A 17,448-nucleotide genomic window follows, 5' to 3' on the forward strand; every position below is an offset into this window, starting at 1 on the left:
GGAGGAGAAAGACGCTCTATCGAAGCTAGGCGAAGGCAGGCATCAGCTGATTCAGCGTTCTTCTTGCCCGTGCAGCGCCTCTCTCCTCTGTCTGAAGGCGCTGCACGGGCAAGAAGAACGCTGAATCAGCTGATGCCTGCCTTCGCCTAGCTTCGATAGAGCGTCTTTCTCCTCCTGGGCCCGCCCCTGTCTGACGTCAGTAACCTACGTAGGTTACTGACGTCAGACAGGGGCGGGCCCAGGAGGAGAAAGACGCTCTATCGAAGCTAGGCGAAGGCAGGCATCAGCTGATTCAGCGTTCTTCTTGCCCGTGCAGCGCCTTCAGACAGAGGAGAGAGGCGCTGCACGGGCCCGGTAAGAGGAAGGGGGGCCCGATGGAGGAGGGGAATGGCGGCGACGACCCCAAAAGGGGGCGGGGCGCGGACGGAGGATGTCGGGAGGCGGAGCTGAGGTGACAGAGTAGTGAGGAAGGGAGGGGGGCAGGGGCTTCTAGAAGTTTGCTTTTTCGGGGTGGGGGGAGCGGCGGAAAGTGGGGAGGGGGCAGGGGCTGCTAGAATTTTGCTTTTTCGGGGTGGGGGGAGCGGCGGAAAGTGGGGAGGGGGCAGGGGCTGCTAGAATTTTGCTTTTCGGGGTGGGGGGAGCGGCGGAAAGTGGGGAGCAGCGGGGGGGGGGGGGGCAAGGCCGTCTGTACAGGACGCTCCTGATGAGCGCCCTTGCCCCTCCTGACCCTTTTTTTTTATTTTTGTTTTTATTTGGGAGCCATGTGCTTGCGATTTGACTGTGTTTTGACTGTTTGTGGCATGCGCAGAGCAGCTAACATAACGCTTGGCTGCTCTGCGCATGATTTGGGGGCCGATTAACGATGTGTATTGTGATTCTTTGATACATTGTACGTTTCACTACCGATCTCAGCATGTGTGACTTTTTTTTTTTGGTGCATGTTTCGTTATTTTAAAATCGTTAGGGACTTTAACGATTTAGATTTTTTTACGTTTGGTTGCTGCATCTGCCTCAAAGAAGGAGGAAGATAGGATCTATGCAGCCTTAACCCTTGTCCCTGAGGAAAATGATTGAAACCCCGCGGAGTCGGGCAGTTCCAGGGGAAGGCAACTGATAAATGTTTCAGCAAGGCAAGATAGTTCTGCCTGGGAGGCAAGAACTTAAAAGATAAGTGCACAGTTTTCACCTAGTATATACTATTTTAAAAGTAACAAGTGATTTTATAGCACTGTGGTGATTGGGACGCATAAAAAAATGAGCATATGTTGCTCTCCCCAAAAAATTGTTAGAGTTACCTAATGAAAGAAGTGCTATGCCACTTTTTAGCAGCATTATTGACTGCAGTTATAGTGGTTTATGAGGGTACTCTATACACATAAATTATATATTTGCCACATTATACTGGTGTGAACTGTTTTGTTAGCACTTTCTTGAAGTTGGTGGCTAAGAGTCCTGGTTTATGTACACAAGTTGTTGAATGTTACCAGAGACATTGATATTGTGAATTCGCTTGCTATTCCACTAGCAACATTCCATGTAGAAGTCGGCCCTTGCAGATCACCAATGTGGCCGCGCAGGCTTCTGCTTCTGTACGTGCAGGACGTCAGACTCACAGAAACAGAAGCCTGCGCGGCTGCAAGGGCAGGCTTCTACATGGAATGTTGCTAGTGGAGGAGTCACCTAGTGATTAGTGTGGTGGACTTTGGTCCTGGGGAACTGGGTTCGATTCCCACTACAGGCACAGGCAGCTCCTTGTGACTCTGGGCAAAGTCACTTAACCCTCCATTGCCCCATGTACAAATAAGTACCTCTATATACTATGTAAACTGCTTTGAATGTAGATGCAAAAAACATAGAAAGGTGGTATATCAAGTTCCATTTCCCTTTCCCTATTTGAGATTCTACATGGAATGTTGCTAGTGGAGGAGTAGCCTAGTGGTTAGGTCAATGGACTTTGATCCTGGGGAACTGGGTTCAATTCCCACTGCAGCTCCTGTTGACTCTGGGGAAGTCACTTAACCCTTCATTGTCCTAGGTACAAATATGTACCTGTATATAATATATAAAAACTGCTTTGAATGTTGTTGCAAAAACCACAGAAAGGTAGTATATCAAGTCCCATCCCCCCTCCCTCCCTTCCTTAGACTTAGTACTCTCTCTAGGCTTTTACTTGGCTCCCTGACTCCCCCTAAGCAGGACTGCCGAGAAGGGGAATAGGGAGGGGCAAGATTCCCCAGGCTTGGCCTCCAAGGAGGGCCCAGCAGCAGTCATAGAAAAGCTGTTTTTCAGTGATGCTGCAGCCAGCCTGACAGCCTCGCTCAGTCAGATCCAGCATCTTTCCCTCCATTCCAACCTCCCCTCCCCCGGTCCTCTAATTGCCTCAGAGTCATTGGCTGGCAGGCAGCAGCAGTGATTGAGAGAGAGACTGCTCTGTAGGCCACCAACCCTTCTTCCTGCCACTTCTCACCTATGCAGAAACAGGAAGTTACTTCACAAGAGGCAGAACGTGGTAAGAAGGACTCGTGGCTGTCAAAATCTCTCTCAATCGCTGCTGCCTGCCAGTCAGTGACTTTACTTTTGACTGATAGTGTGGTGGGAGTAGGGGTGGGGGGAGGGGGTGCAGTGGTGGGGGCGGGGCCCTTAAGATTGTTTTTCTCGGGCCCGGCTTCATGTCCTGGCAGTCCTGCCTCTAAGGACCCTTCTTAGCACCTGATACCAGTGCCTGAATTTCTCCTCTCCTCGTGTGGACTCCTGGATTAAGCACTGGTTAGGCCGCTTCTCCCATTTCTCCTTCCAAGTTTCCTAAATACTGTCAGTCCAGGATCTGGAATAACTGTAGACTTCAAACTGAGTTTCCAAAATAAGTATGATTTTTATTTACATGAAAACTATGAACAGAGTAGTAGACATTGTAGAAAAGTGAGCTGAGCTGTTGGGTTCAGGCGTACAGTTCCTTCACGTACAGTTCAGGTTTTGGTTTACTCAATATTCCAGATCATTGTCTCATAATGTAGCTTAAGCTTTCTGCTTCTCCCTGCCTTTGAAGTTATGCTTTTCACCAATCCCTTTCCTTTTAGGGCTTTGGGATCACGATTCTCCTTTCATTAAAAAAAAAATATGTATATACTGAATATATTTTTTATTATCTTATGCCAACTTCAGGTAAGCTACTCAGGGATAAGTCCAAGATTTTAAAGCCTGGTGCTTCTCCCCAGTTTCCTCAAGGAATTGTTTTTCTTTCTTGATTTCCAATGAATGTTTGCTCCTTTCCCAGGATTCAATCCAGTGGATCTGTTCTGTTCCAGAGTTACCAGAAACGAGGCCCTTTACAATTACTCAGGATTTCAAGCTTGGATTGGATTTCGCCGTAGTGGGAACATTCTGTTGGGCTTCCTAGCCCTGTGAGTTAAACCTCCATGAGGAGGCGTCTTGCAGCACATTTTCCTCAGCTCCCCAAACTCACCGAGGGGGGTCTTTTGCTAAGGCGCGCTGGTGTTTTTAGCGCGCGTTAAAAATAGGTGCGCGCTAAACGCTAAAGACACCAATGCATTCCTATGGGGTCTAAAAATGCCAGCGTGCCTAAGTAAAAGACCCCCTGAATGAGTACAGTCTTCCTAAGAGCAGTGTTCATTATTGAATTGCTGGTGGACCCTAAGTGCTGCTCCCAATTACAGTCAGTCTGTTTTAACAATCAGAGCAGGTGGTGTTGTTGTGGCTCCCCCCTCACCCCCACATCGAGGTCTGGCTACGCCCCTGGTTCTGCAAAAGAGACTGGTAGGAATGGGAACATTGACAGAGCTCACAATCACTGGCACGTTTTGGGGGGAGGAATGGAGGAGTTGTGACTTCAAACTGTGGAGGAGTGGCCTAGTGGTTAGGGTGGTGGACTTTGGTCCTGAGGAACTGAGTTCGATTCCCGGCACAGGCAGCTCCTTGTGACTCTGGGCAAGTCACTTAACCCTCCATTGCCTGCCGCATTGAGCCTGCCATGAGTGGGAAAGCGCGGGGTACAAATGTAACAAAAATAAAATAGATACTATTGGAGATTCTACATGGAATGTTGCTATTCCACTAGCAACATTCCATGTAGAAGTGGAATAGCAACATTCCATGTAGAAGGCTGCGCAGGCTTCTGTTTCTGTGAGTCTGACGTCCTGCACGTATGTGCAGGACGTCAGACTCACAGAAGCAGAAGCCTGCGCGGCCTCATGTGATCTGCAAGGGCCGAGGCCGACTTCTACATGGAATGTTGCTAGTGGAATAGCAACATTCCATGTAGAATCTCCAATAGTAGCAACAGTGGAGGAGTGGCCTAGTGGTTAGGGTGGTGGACTTTGGTCCTGAGGAACGGAGTTCAATTCCCACTTCAAGCACAGGGAGCTCCTTGTGACTCTGGGCAAGTCACTTAACCCTCCATTGCCCCATGTAAGCCGCATTGAGCCTGCCATGAGTGGGAAAGCGCGGGGTACAAATGTAAAATAAATAAATAGATCACACGGCTGAGAAATCTACATATCCTTTCTGAGCTAAACTCATTAAATTATGATTGAGAATGTACTGTATTTGTGCAAATAATTTAAATGTAAATATGTATCCCTGACATATTTACATCGTAGATTCTTGTATTAGCTGAAGTTGGTAAAGTTTAAATCTTAAGAAACAGCCTATCTCAAATCTGTTTTCTGCCACTTTTGCAATACATTTAAAATCTCTCATTTAAATTTTCTACTTCCCCCTCCCCCACAGGTCCCTCTCTCTGTAATTTAATGTAGTCTGTGCATCTTTCTAATTGATGCCCTGGTGGTGACCTGCGCTAGGGGAAGCGGCTGCCCTGTTTCCAATCCTGACTGCATGTTTGCTCGTTCACGCGTGTAACCTTCACACATCAATTGGGGTGATTGCTTGTACAGGATTTCAGTGTACAGGGAGGGATGGTGCTTATCAGCAAATTCCTTTCTTTTCCTGGTAGACGGGACTTAGGTTTTGTAAAACTTTACGCTTTTTCAATTTGATGTTCAGAAAGTATAGGCTGCGGAGGGGGAGGACCCCCCCCCTCCCCCAGTACCTGCATATACCTGACCATGTTGGGTAAATTAAATTGATTATTTGACGGGTAAATGCCAGCATGTTTGGAAGAATAAAGTCACAAGGAAGGGAGGGGCGTCTGAGCAAGTGCCCTCATCCTGGCTGCTAAACTTTAGTGTTTAAAATCATGGCCACAAAAGCCATGGGGTACAGAGAGGGAGAAACCCAGGGATGGAGCCCCTGGATTTTCTGTGTATTTTCAGTAGCCTGCGTTGTTACAAGGTACGTATGCACCTGATAGCTAATGCAGCACCCATGCAGCATGACTTGGCCTATATAATATGGTGAGCCCTTGTGGTGATGTCCTAGAGAGATATGTGAGAACTGCTGAGACAAGCAGTCCGACATGGAAAGATTAACACTGAATCACCTAGAGCACTGTTTCCTCAACGGTTTCAAGCTCAAGGCAGATCTGCTTTTTAAAAAATATTTTACAGCACTGCCCTTTATTGTTTGAACCAAGCATTATCTCAGGACAGTGCATTTGGTCTATCTGTCCTTGTCAATTAACAACTCTCACAGTTGATTGTACAAGTTCCTCCAAGGACTAAGACAATACAATGCTGGACAACCCTAAGCTTGGAAGTCACATACTCGTATGACCTAATTGACTCCTTGATGGAAAAAGCAGTGTTGCTAACCTGTAATAGAGGTTTTCTGTAGACAGCAGCATTGATAAGGCACACGATCCCTCCCACCTCTTCAAACGCTGTCTCAACAGTTTGAGCTTTGGAACTAACCCAGGACCCGATAAGACCACCGTATGTGGAAAGGGCTGCATATCTGAGCTCTGTGAAATCTCTGTACCGTCAGATTACATCACTCACTTGTGTGCCACAGCATCCCACTGTTTATGGAAAACACCTGTTACAGGTGAGCAACGTTGCTTTTTCCACTGCTGTCCGTTTAAAAAGTACGAATGGCAGAGGGAACGTTCTCAAAGCACGTAGCAAGCTGTATCCATTTGCAGCTTCTGTGCTTAAAACCGGCTTTCATTTGCAGGACTTGAGCTCACTTCCTTTTCTCAGGTAATGGTGAGTATCAAGTTCTAAAAACCATGTGATTAGTGGTTATAATAGAAGCTCATCTGCCAGCCTCGTGACCCACATCTGTTCCAGCCAAGCAAGAGAAGGTGCTTGGAAAGATACAGGAGTCGATATTCAAAGTGATTTAACTGGCCAGAAATGGCTCCTGGCCTATTCGGGGCTAGCCGGTCACTTTCAGTGGCACTGAAAATGACTGGTTAGTGCTTAAAGCAAAACCAGCTATTTGGGGAGTGTTCAGGGGCGGAGTCAGCTGATATTTGGCAGCCAAGGTCACCACATAAACAGGACCACGTAAAAGTTAGTCCTGTCTTTACTGTAACTGCTTAAATGCTGACTATGGCACTTAATTGGCCTAGCGTTGAATTTTTGGTCATAGTGCCAGCGGCAGTGAGCAAAGGAGTGCGGCCGGCTATCGACCCTATATTTCCTGACTTGTAGCAGTAGTAAAGCACTCTCTTCCCCCAATATGATCCTATGCCCTTTGGTGCGATGAAGGCTGCCTCATCACATCTGGTTTTAATCTTACCATCTGTAGTAATGACCATGTGCTTCATCTTTGCTTACTTACAGAATTGTGGCTCAGCATGAGATGTTGTTGTGCCTCACTCAAAGACTGATTATATTTATTGGTTTGTTTGAAGTTAACTAACTCCTTTTTCAGTAGTAGCTCATGGTGAGTTACATTCAGGTACACTAGATATTTCCCTGTCGGGCTTACAGTTTAAGGGGGAATCCGTTGAGGTGCATTGAAGCTGTTTGTGGAACACTAACTGTATAATAGCATTTTTGGATGCCGTTAGAGAATACTAGTGTAAACCTGAATTGGTTTGCCTAAATTCAAAAATTTTAGGGGTTGAGGTGGACAATTTACTATCAATGTGATATCATGTCTTTTCAGTAATGAAGAAATCTTATTACAGTACAGTCTTGATTATCTGACCTAAACGGGACTGACCCGTTGTCGGAAAACATAAGAACTTAAGAGTAGCCATACTGGGTCAGACCAATGGTCTATCTAGCCCAGTATCCTTTTTTCCAAACAGTGGCCAAGCCAGGTCACAAGTACCTGGCAGAAACCCAAATCGTGGCAACATTCCATACTATAAATCCCAGGGCAAGCAGTTGTTTCCCATGTCTGTCTCAATAGCAGACTATGGACTTTTCTTCCAGGAATTTGTCCAAACCTTTTTTAAACCCAGATATGCTAACTGCTGTTACCATATCCTCCGGCAAAGAGTTCCAGAGCTTAACTATTCGTTGAGTGAAAAAATATTTCCTCCTATTTGTTTTAAAAGTATTTCCATGTAACTTCCTCAAGTGTCCCCTAGTCTTCGTACTTGGACACACTCAAGGAAGTTACATGGAACATTGCATAAACCCCTCAAACAATGCATAAACAAAGGCATAGAGTTCTAAAGAGTTTTAATAGAAATAAAAGTAATGATGTCACCGGGGGTGGGTGGGTGGATCTGTCAGATATGCCGAATGGTCAGATTACCAAAGGTCGTATAATCTAGACTTTACTGTTCGTTCTTAGGAATTTCAGGGTTATAAAAAAATACTTTATTGTTGATACATTTAGAGTATTTGTTCAGTCGCTTATGTTGTCTCAAGTTGATTATTGTAATCTTGTCTTGATAGGCTGTTCTAAAGCCTTATTCAACCGGTTATAGATTATGCAAAACATAGCCTTTCGGTTGATTTTTGGTTTGACGAGAAATTGTGTGTCGATGTTTTTTAAAATTTTGTCTAGGGATGCCCCTTTATATTTGATGGATTTAATTGCATTGTTGCATGGTGCTACATCCAGATATAGTATTCGAAATCAGTTTTTTCTGCACGTCTCAGAAATAAGCAGATGCATTTCAGCTGAAACTCAATGCTGAGAAAACCCAATGCCTGGTACTCACCTCGCAATACAATAAGAATAAATTTACCACCATCATTACACCCAAACTAAATCTACCAATTTCGGACACCCTGAAAATCCTCGGAGTCACCATTGATCGACATCTAACACTTGAGAACCATGCAAATAACATAACCAAAAAGATGTTTCATTCAATGTGGAAACTGAAAAGTTAGACCATTCTTCCCAAGGATTGTCTTCCGCAATCTGGTACAATCACTGGTACTCAGTCACCTGGACTATTGTAACTCACTCTATGCTGGCTGTAAAGAGCAAATACTCAAAAAACTTCAGACAGCTCAGAATACAGCAGCCAGACTAATATTTGGCACACCAAAATACGAAAGCGCGAAACCCTTAGGAGAAAAACTACACTGGCTCCCGCTAAAAGAACGCATCACGTTCAAACTTTGCACTTTAGTCCATAAAATCATCCATGGTAACGCCCCAGCCTACATGTCAGATCTAATAGAACTACCACCCAGGAACGCAAAAAAATCTTCCCGTACACCCCTCATTCTTCATCCTCCAAAATGCAAGGCTTTGAAATACAAATCAATGCATGCATCTACCTTTTCCTTTACGAGCACGCAGCTCTGGAATGCGCTACCACGCAACTTGAAAACGATCTATGAACTGACCAATTTCCGAAAACTATTAAAAACCTCTCTCTTCGACAAGATATATCACAAAGATCAACATGCAAATGTATAATCTTCTGAACGTCTAACACTGTCTTATAATGTCTTTTGCTTGAACACCATTATATAATTCACCACCATGTAACACAAATCTTCTGTAAACCTAATGTATGTGCACTCCTATTTCCAGTACCCATGATGTATTGTAAGCCACATTGAGCCTGCAAAGAGGTGGGATAATGTGGGATACAAATGCAATAAATAAATAAATTTATTAGGATTTATTTACCACCTTTTTGAAGGAATTCACTCAAGGTGGTGTACAGTAAGAATAGATCAAGCATGAGCAAAATCAATTAATCATTTTTCTGCATCTTTACATTATCAAATGGCTGAAATCCGTTGAATGTCAGTGATTAGCTCCACATAAATTATTTAACCAACCAGGAGCCTCTCCTGCCTGGTTAAATCGCTTTGAATATCAACCCTGATAATGCATCAAACACGCATTGGTGAAGAAACCTAAGTGGATAAAGCCACTTTTTTTTACTCATTCCAAAATTACAAAGACAAGGGGACACTCAAGGAAGTTATATGGAAATACTTCTAAAACAAATAGGAGGAAATATTTTTTTTTCACACAAAGAATAGTTAACTCTGAAACTCTTCGCCGGAGGATGTGGTAACAGCAGTTAGCATATTTAAAAAATAGGTTTGGACAAGTTCCTAGAGGAAACGTCCATAGTCTGCTATTGAGACAGATGTAGGGGAAGCCACTGCTTGCCCTGGGATTGGTAGCATGGAATCTTGCTACTCTTTGAGATTCTGCATGGAATCTTGTTACTTTCTAGGATTCCAGAATCTTGCTATTCTTTGGGGTTCTACATGGAATCTTGCTACTCTTTGAGATTCTGCATGGAATCTTGTTACTTTCTAGGATTCCAGAATCTTGCTATTCTTTAGAGTTCTACATGGAATGTTGCTACTATTTGAGATTCTACATGGAATGTTGCTACTAATTGGGCTTCTGCCAGGTACTTGTGACCTGGATTGGCCACTGCTGGAAGCAGGAAACTGGGCTAAAGAGACCATTGGTCTGACCCAGCATGGCTATTCTTATATTCTTATGTTCAATCTTCCAAGTAATTTCTTACATGCTGTGATAAGAATTGTTTGAGTGGAAGGGAGCATGGAAGGATGGTTAGTTTGGCTACCTTTTTCTTGACTGTGTGAACACATTTATTTATGTTGCCACAGATCTTAAAACTATCTGTATTGCCATGATGTCGCTTCACCACAGACCTATGACAACAGTTTCATAACTTGCTTTTGATAAATTTCCTATTTGTTTCTTCTCCCTCACAGGTCTATATCATAAATGTAACATGGTCAGATACAACGTCTCAAGTTATTTACCGACGATACAGCAAGTTCTTCGACCTCCAGGTAATTACACTGACTCATGGTTCCGAGTTTGAAACAGTTTCCATTCAGTGCATGATTTTTCTGCAAAAGAGAATGGGTCATTTTCTCAAAGCACTTCTTTGCAGAACGGGAAAGACTATCTTGACGCCAGAATCGTCTTGTTAAAGAGCTTTCCTTTTCTGTGTTTCTATACTTAAATCCTTGTGACATACCTGCAAAAGTGATTTGGAAACCAGTTGCTGTTGTATTTGTCTCCATCCCTGCCCCTGACTCTCTTTATTTATTTATTTATTTGTTGCATTTGTATCCCACGTTTTCCCACCTCTTTGCAGGCTCAATGTGGCTTACAATACATCGTGAATAGTGGAAATGAGAAGAGAATAAACAATTGGTATTACAGAAGGATTTTGGGTTACATGATAATGATAAAGCATAATAGTGAAATAAATTATAAGACAGTTCTGGATACATATGGGGTTTCACATGTTTTGATCTTTGTGATATGTCTTGTCGATATGTCTTTCTGCCCAAAACCTGGATTTCCTTCCACATACAAGCACGTCTAAAATGTGTGTCTTGAGTTGTAAGGTCTGCGTTCTTTATTACAGCTGTGGGAAACTGCAAAAGGTATCTGTGGTGTCTAGGAAATGAATGTTTAATTTTATTTATTTTTAGATTTTGCTCACACCTTTTTCAGTGGTAGCCCAAGGTGAGTTACATTCAGGTACACTGGATATTTCCCTGTCCCAGGGTTGTCTCACAATCTAATTTTGTACCTGAGGCAATGGAAGGTTAGGTGGCTTGCCCAACATCACAAGGAGCAGTGGTGGGATTTGAGCCAGCCGCTTCTGGGTTGCAAGACTGGTGCTCTAACCACTAGGCCACTCCTCTACTCCTGCATAATCTGTATAAAATATTTTGTGATAATCCAATAAGATAAAGGCTGCAATTGCTTATCAGTTCTAGTGTAAATTAGTATTGGTGTGTCTAAAGGTAGGTGCCAACAGTTATGCCAGATCAATAGCAGTCGTAACTGTTACGCCTAAGTGTGCCCCGAAGTGTGTGTAATGTGCACTATTCTATAAGTTACACACAAATCTTGGAGACATGCCCATCTTTATGCCTCTTGCACTTATGCAGTAAGCGAGTTTGACACATTTTAAGGATTAGAACCTAGCTCTACATAAATGCCAATTCATGATGTCATTTAGTATGCCTGTTCTAGAAATTGGAATGCGTAAATGGCACCTACCTTAACACCTGCTTTTAAAATGTACAGAGTATGCGTTTCTACTACGTGCATATCAGGCGTTTAGCTAGACATCTGGTCCGGGGGAGGGGGGGGTAGTGTGAGCAAACACTGGTGGTTGTGGGAGGGAAAAGATTTTGCCCCACCCTGCTGCTATTCTTCGCCCTCCTCTTAGACCCCCATATACCTGAGCGGGTGGGGGGGTCCCCAACCCTGCCAATGGAAGTGCTCCTCCATCCTCAGCCTGCATGTTCCGTGGGAGGCAGCTGTGCCACGCTGAGCCTCCTTCCCCTCCCAGCACTTGCTTGTTTTCAGTGAAACTGCATATGCAAGGGGACGGACCACTCTAGCCCCAAAATTTAGCCCTGTAACTGCCCCACACCCACAAACTACCCCCTGTAACTGCCTTACTACCCCGCATGCTGCCCCCACCCACAAAACATATCCCCTGCGACTGTCACACTAGCCCTAAACTGGCCCAGCCCCTGAAACTGCCTCCTGCAAACTGCCCCCACCAAACAAACCTACACTCCAACTACCCCCACACCGAAGAACTACCCTACCTGTAACAACACCCCTCAAACTACCCATTCTAATGCCCTACCACGCATCAAATTGTCCCACTGCCAAATCATGTCCCCTTCTTCAGGTTGCACATATGTGTAAGTGCTGTCACTCCATTCATTTCTGTGGGTATTTGACATGCAAATATTAGTGGCCACTTTGTAGGACCACCCCATAGGGGGCTAACAGAGATGAGTCACGTTTTTGCCCGGCACCTGGGAAAGAAAAAGAAACAAACTGAATAAAAGACAAAGACATCAATTGATGTAACTGCTTCCCAGAGTGTATTAAGAACTTAAGAACTAGGAATAGCCATACTGGGTCAGACCTGTGGTCCATCTAGCCCAGTATCCTGCTTCCAACAGTGGCCAATCCAGGTCACAAGTACCTGACAGATACCCATTTAGTAGCAACAATCCATGTAGAATCTCAAAGAGTAGCAACAGTCCCATGCTACCAATCCCAGGGCAAGCAGTTGCTTCCCCATATCTGTCTCAAATTCAGACTATGGACTTTTCCTCCAGGAACTTGTCCAAACCGCTGTTACCACATCTTCTAGCAAACAGTTCCAGAGCTTAACTGTTCTTTGAGTGAAAAACTATGTCATCCTATTCATTTTAAAAGTATTTCCATGTAATTTCATTGAGTGTCTTCTAGTCTTTGTACTTTTTGAAAGAGTGATAAATCGATTTACTTCTACTCTTTTTATACCACTCAGGATTTTGTAGACCTCAATCATATCTCCCCTTATCCATCTCTTTTCCAAGCTGAAGAGCCCTAACCTCTTTAGCCTTTCCTCATACGAGAGGAGTTCCATCCCCTTGATCATTTTGGTCACTCTTCTTTGAACCTTTTCTAATTCCGCTCTATCTTTTTTTGAGATACGGTGACCAGAACTGAATGGAATACTCATGGTGAGATTGTACTATGGAGCGATATAGAGGCATTATAACATTCTTGGTCTTATTTTGCATCCCATTCCTAATAATTCCTAGTATCTTGTTTGCTTTTTTGGCTGCCGCCACACACAGCAGAAGATTTCAGCGTATTGTCTTCAACACCACCTAGATTTATTTATTTATTTGTTGCATTTGTATCCCACATTTTTCCACCTGTTTGCAGGCTCAATGTGGCTTACAATATTACATCATGTCAAGCGTAATTCAAGAGTAGATACACAATTAATTACATACATAACAAGAAAACAGCCAGAATATCAAGTGACTAGCGATGTGTTAGAAATCCTATTATTGATTATTATGGTAAGTCTTGTTGAAAAGGTAAGTCTTTAATGATTTTCAAAAGTTGATTAGGTCGTGAATAGTCTTCAGATCAAGTGGCAATGCATTCCACATCTGCGTGCCAATGTAGGAAAAGCTAGACGCATGTACTAGCTTGTATTTTAGGCCTTTACAGCTTGGGAAGTGAAGTCCCAGGAATGTGCGTGCTGATCTTTTAGCATTCCTGGGTGGGAGATCAATAAGGTCTGACATGTAGGCCGGAGCATTTCCATGAATAACCTTATGAACCAGAGTGCACACTTTGAACACAGTGCGTTCTTTAACTGGAAGCCAATGCAGCCTCTCTCTTAGGGGTTTAGCACTTTCGTATTTTGTCTTTCAAATATTAGTCTAGCTGCGGTGTTCTGAGCTGTCTGAAGTTTCTTGATGATATGCTCTTTACAACTAGCATAAAGTGCATTGCAATAGTCTAGATGACTTAGCACCATCGATTGTACCAGGTTGCAAAAGATACCTCTTGGGAAGAAAGGTTTTAGTCTCTTGAGTTTCCACATTGACTGAAACATCTTCTTAGTTGTATTCTTCACATGGCTTTCAAGTGTGAGATCTTTTTCTTGAGTGCTGACGCCTAAGGTGGAAAACCAAAACAAGAAGGGGAACAACTAAAGAAGTGCCAACCAAGGGATATTTATTAAAAATGTCATAAGATCTTCAAGTAAAAGAAACATACAGATTTAAACCACAATTCTGTGGTCTTTTGGCTTTTTTGTTGCCAAAACGAATTGTTCAGTTTGTTTAACAGTTGCGCTACTTTTAGCAGCTGGTTTCATTTTGCCGTCACAGCCCAACAGAGTAGGGGGTTGTTTGATGGTGTTGTGTTTATATCTGTGTTTAAACAGTACAAGGGATTTACAAGTTCAGCTGAAGTTGAGACTCCTGAGGCAGGCGCACTGCGAGCCGAAACGCAGGACTGTGTCGAGTCTTGATATTCTTATAGATCCCTATGGACTGTATGTTTCTTTAGTTGTGATATTTTTACATTTGAATGTTTTTTTTATTTGGGATCAGTAAAACCGGACAACAATCACCTGAACAATAAAACTAGGCAAAGTTACCTATCAAGTACAATACAGCAAAGCAAAATAAAAGTAAGCGAACAATAAACTTGACATCATACATCAGGGGAAAAAAAGATACGATTCCCAATTATGTTATCACCCTACTAGCAAAACTAAACAACACAACACATAGAGGGTTCAAAGTACAGAACAAAATCCAAAGTGCAAAAGAAACTCCAAGAGCATCAAAAACGGGACACAGTTCTTTTAATTGTAAAACTTGAAAATCAATCGTCAGTTGTGGACCTGAGCACTCACCCTCATGACCAGTTGCTGAAGATATGACTTGGATAGCCTGTGTCTAGACTCTGGAGACTCCAGGCCATTTTATGAGGATGAGTGGGACCAAAACCAAAACCTTCCCATCCACCCCAGTCTCCCCCTCCCCCACCCCCAACAGAGGATCCCTGTGCAGCTGCTGGCTTGGCAGCTTATTTGTGACATTTTTAAGTAGAAAGGTGTGGTAGCTGTGTTAGTCCACTCTTAAAGGTTACCAATAGAAATCAAACAAAATAAAACATGGAAAAGAAAATAAGTTGACGAAGAAGGGCAACCTTCAAAAGTGGAGGAGTGGCCTAGTGGTTAGGGTGGTGGACTTTGGTCTTGAGGAACTGAGTTCAATTCCCACTTCAGGCACAGGCAGCTCCTTGTGATTCTGGGCAAGTCACTTAACCCTCCACTGCCCCATGTAAGCCACATTGAGCCTGCCATGAGTGGGAAAGTGCAGGGTACAAATGTAACAAAAATAAATAAAATAATCAAGAAATGTGTTAAGTTATGTCCAATAAAAAAAGGTATCATCATATTTTCTTTTCCATGTTTTATTTTGTTTGATTTCTATTGATGACATTTTTAATAAATATCTCTTGGTTGGCACTTCTTTGGTCGTTCCATTTTTCATTTTGTTTTCCCTCATTTAGTTTTGCAAAGGGATTACTTTGACTTTTTTGTTAGGTGGACCCTAGCATCAGATAACTAGTTAGGAGTCAGGGAGAAGCTCGAATCAACCCTTTTTCATTATCTTTGACATCCGTCATTTGTTCAAGTATATTTTATGTATTTAAAAAAAATATTTCTCTGCTGTCTAAATGGATCCAGCTGAAAATGTAAGCTGTCCAGTATCTCTGGCACGGATAATGCACATCAGTAAATGCCCAATGACATCAATAAATGTTACATCTGCTGGAAACACCCTACAAGTTGCTGAATGCATATTTATAACTATCGTTTTCTTAATCTGTGTAAGTGCTACTGTTTTCTTGTGTATGTTCTGTGGGTCTTCTGGCCTTTCCGGCCGGGTTTGAGACATTCCCATCAGACTGACGTTATCAATAGGGTTAGTGTGTTGGGCAGGAAACGAAGTTGCAATCAAGGAGACTGAGTCCTGAAAGGTCCCATTGATACGTGAGAGAAGGGCCTATCAGCAGTGGAAATCACTCAGGGCACCAAAGCTTCTCCCTTCCTACCCCCACAAACCATTAAGAAAAGTAATTAAAACTCCTTCATTGAAACTTTCTTTTCTCCTCCCAGGGATTTTAGGCATCCCTGTTATTTCCTTTTCTAATTTAAGGCTCATTTAAGCACAGAGCAGTTTATAGAAGTTTGGAAGGTGTCGGGCCCAATGCCTCTTCTTAATGAAGATGAACATGGAGAGTGAAGAGCAGCCATTGAACCAGGATACTTACACATGTGTTTTTGTTTTGTGTATATTACTACTACTACTACTACTATTTAGCATTTCTATAGCGCTACAAGGCGTACGCAGCGCTGCACAATCTAATAGACAAAAAATAAAGTTAGCAAATCAAATCAATTAATGTGTACAGGAAGGAGGAGAGGAGGGTAGGTGGAGGCGAGTGGTTACAAGTGGTTACGAATCTTGCATGGAATCTTGTCACTCTTTAGGATTCCAGAATCTTGCTATTCTTTGGGGTTCTACATGGAATGTTGATACTCCTTGAGACTACTACTACTACTACTACTATTTAGCATTTCTATAGCGCTACAAGGCGTACGCAGCGCTGCACAAACATAGAAGAAAGACAGTCTCTGCTCAAAGAGCTTACAATCTAATAGACAAAAAATAAAGTTAGCAAATCAAATCAATTAATGTGTACAGGAAGGAGGAGAGGAGGGTAGGTGGAGGCGAGTGGTTACAAGTGGTTACGAATCTTGCATGGAATCTTGTCACTCTTTAGGATTCCAGAATCTTGCTATTCTTTGGGGTTCTACATGGAATGTTGATACTCCTTGAGACTACTACTACTACTATTTAGCATTTCTATAGCGCTACAAGGCGTACGCAGCGCTGCACAAACATAGAAGAAAGACAGTCTCTGCTCAAAGAGCTTACAATCTAATAGACAAAAAATAAAGTTAGCAAATCAAATCAATTAATGTGTACAGGAAGGAGGAGAGGAGGGTAGGTGGAGGCGAGTGGTTACAAGTGGTTACGAATCTTGCATGGAATCTTGTCACTCTTTAGGATTCCAGAATCTTGCTATTCTTTGGGGTTCTACATGGAATGTTGATACTCCTTGAGACTACTACTACTACTACTACTATTTAGCATTTCTATAGCGCTACAAGGCGTACGCAGCGCTGCACAAACATAGAAGAAAGCCAGTCCCTGCTCAAAGAGCTTACAATCTAATAGACAAAAAACAAAGTAAGCAAATCAAATCAATTAATGTGTACAGGAAGGAGGAGAGGAGGGTAGGTGGAGGCGAATGGTTACGAGTCAAAAGCAATGTTAAAGAGGTGGGCTTTCAGTCTAGATTTAAAGGTGGCCAAGAATGGGGCAAGACGTAGGGGCTCAGGAAGTTTATTCCAGGCGTAGGGTGCAGCGAGACAGAAGGCGCGAAGTCTGGAGTTGGCAGTAGTGGAGAAGGGAACAGATAAGAAGGATTTATCCATGGAGCGGAGTGCACGGGAAGGGGTGTAGGGAAGGACGAGTGTGGAGAGATACTGGGGAGTTTTAGACATTCTTGTACAACATAGAGCAAGAACATCTCACATCCGTCCATCTGTCTGTGGCCTCATCCAACAAATAACAAACTGGCAATTAATATATATGGCGTGGCCTAGTGGTTAGAGCACTGGTCTTGCAACCTCAGAGGTGGCAGGTTCAAATCCCGCTGCTGCTCCTTGTTGTGGTCTTGGGCAAGTCA

At 43.2% G+C, this 17,448-nt stretch overlaps 1 protein-coding gene across 3 annotated transcripts in view; it reads left to right on the plus strand.

Annotated features, from left to right (window-relative positions):
• SH3PXD2A (SH3 and PX domains 2A) overlaps positions 1-17,448 on the plus strand; it is a 627,470-nt gene that overhangs the window by 103,118 nt on the left and 506,904 nt on the right. For all 3 annotated transcript variants that reach the window (XM_030202799.1, XM_030202798.1, XM_030202801.1), the window contains exon 2: positions 10,047-10,127. In XM_030202799.1, the coding sequence (XP_030058659.1) occupies positions 10,047-10,127 (81 nt within the window). The remainder of the gene's footprint in view (positions 1-10,046; positions 10,128-17,448) is intronic.

This window comes from Microcaecilia unicolor, chromosome 5, assembly GCF_901765095.1.
Source record: "Microcaecilia unicolor chromosome 5, aMicUni1.1, whole genome shotgun sequence".
Lineage (NCBI taxonomy): Eukaryota > Metazoa > Chordata > Amphibia > Gymnophiona > Siphonopidae > Microcaecilia > Microcaecilia unicolor.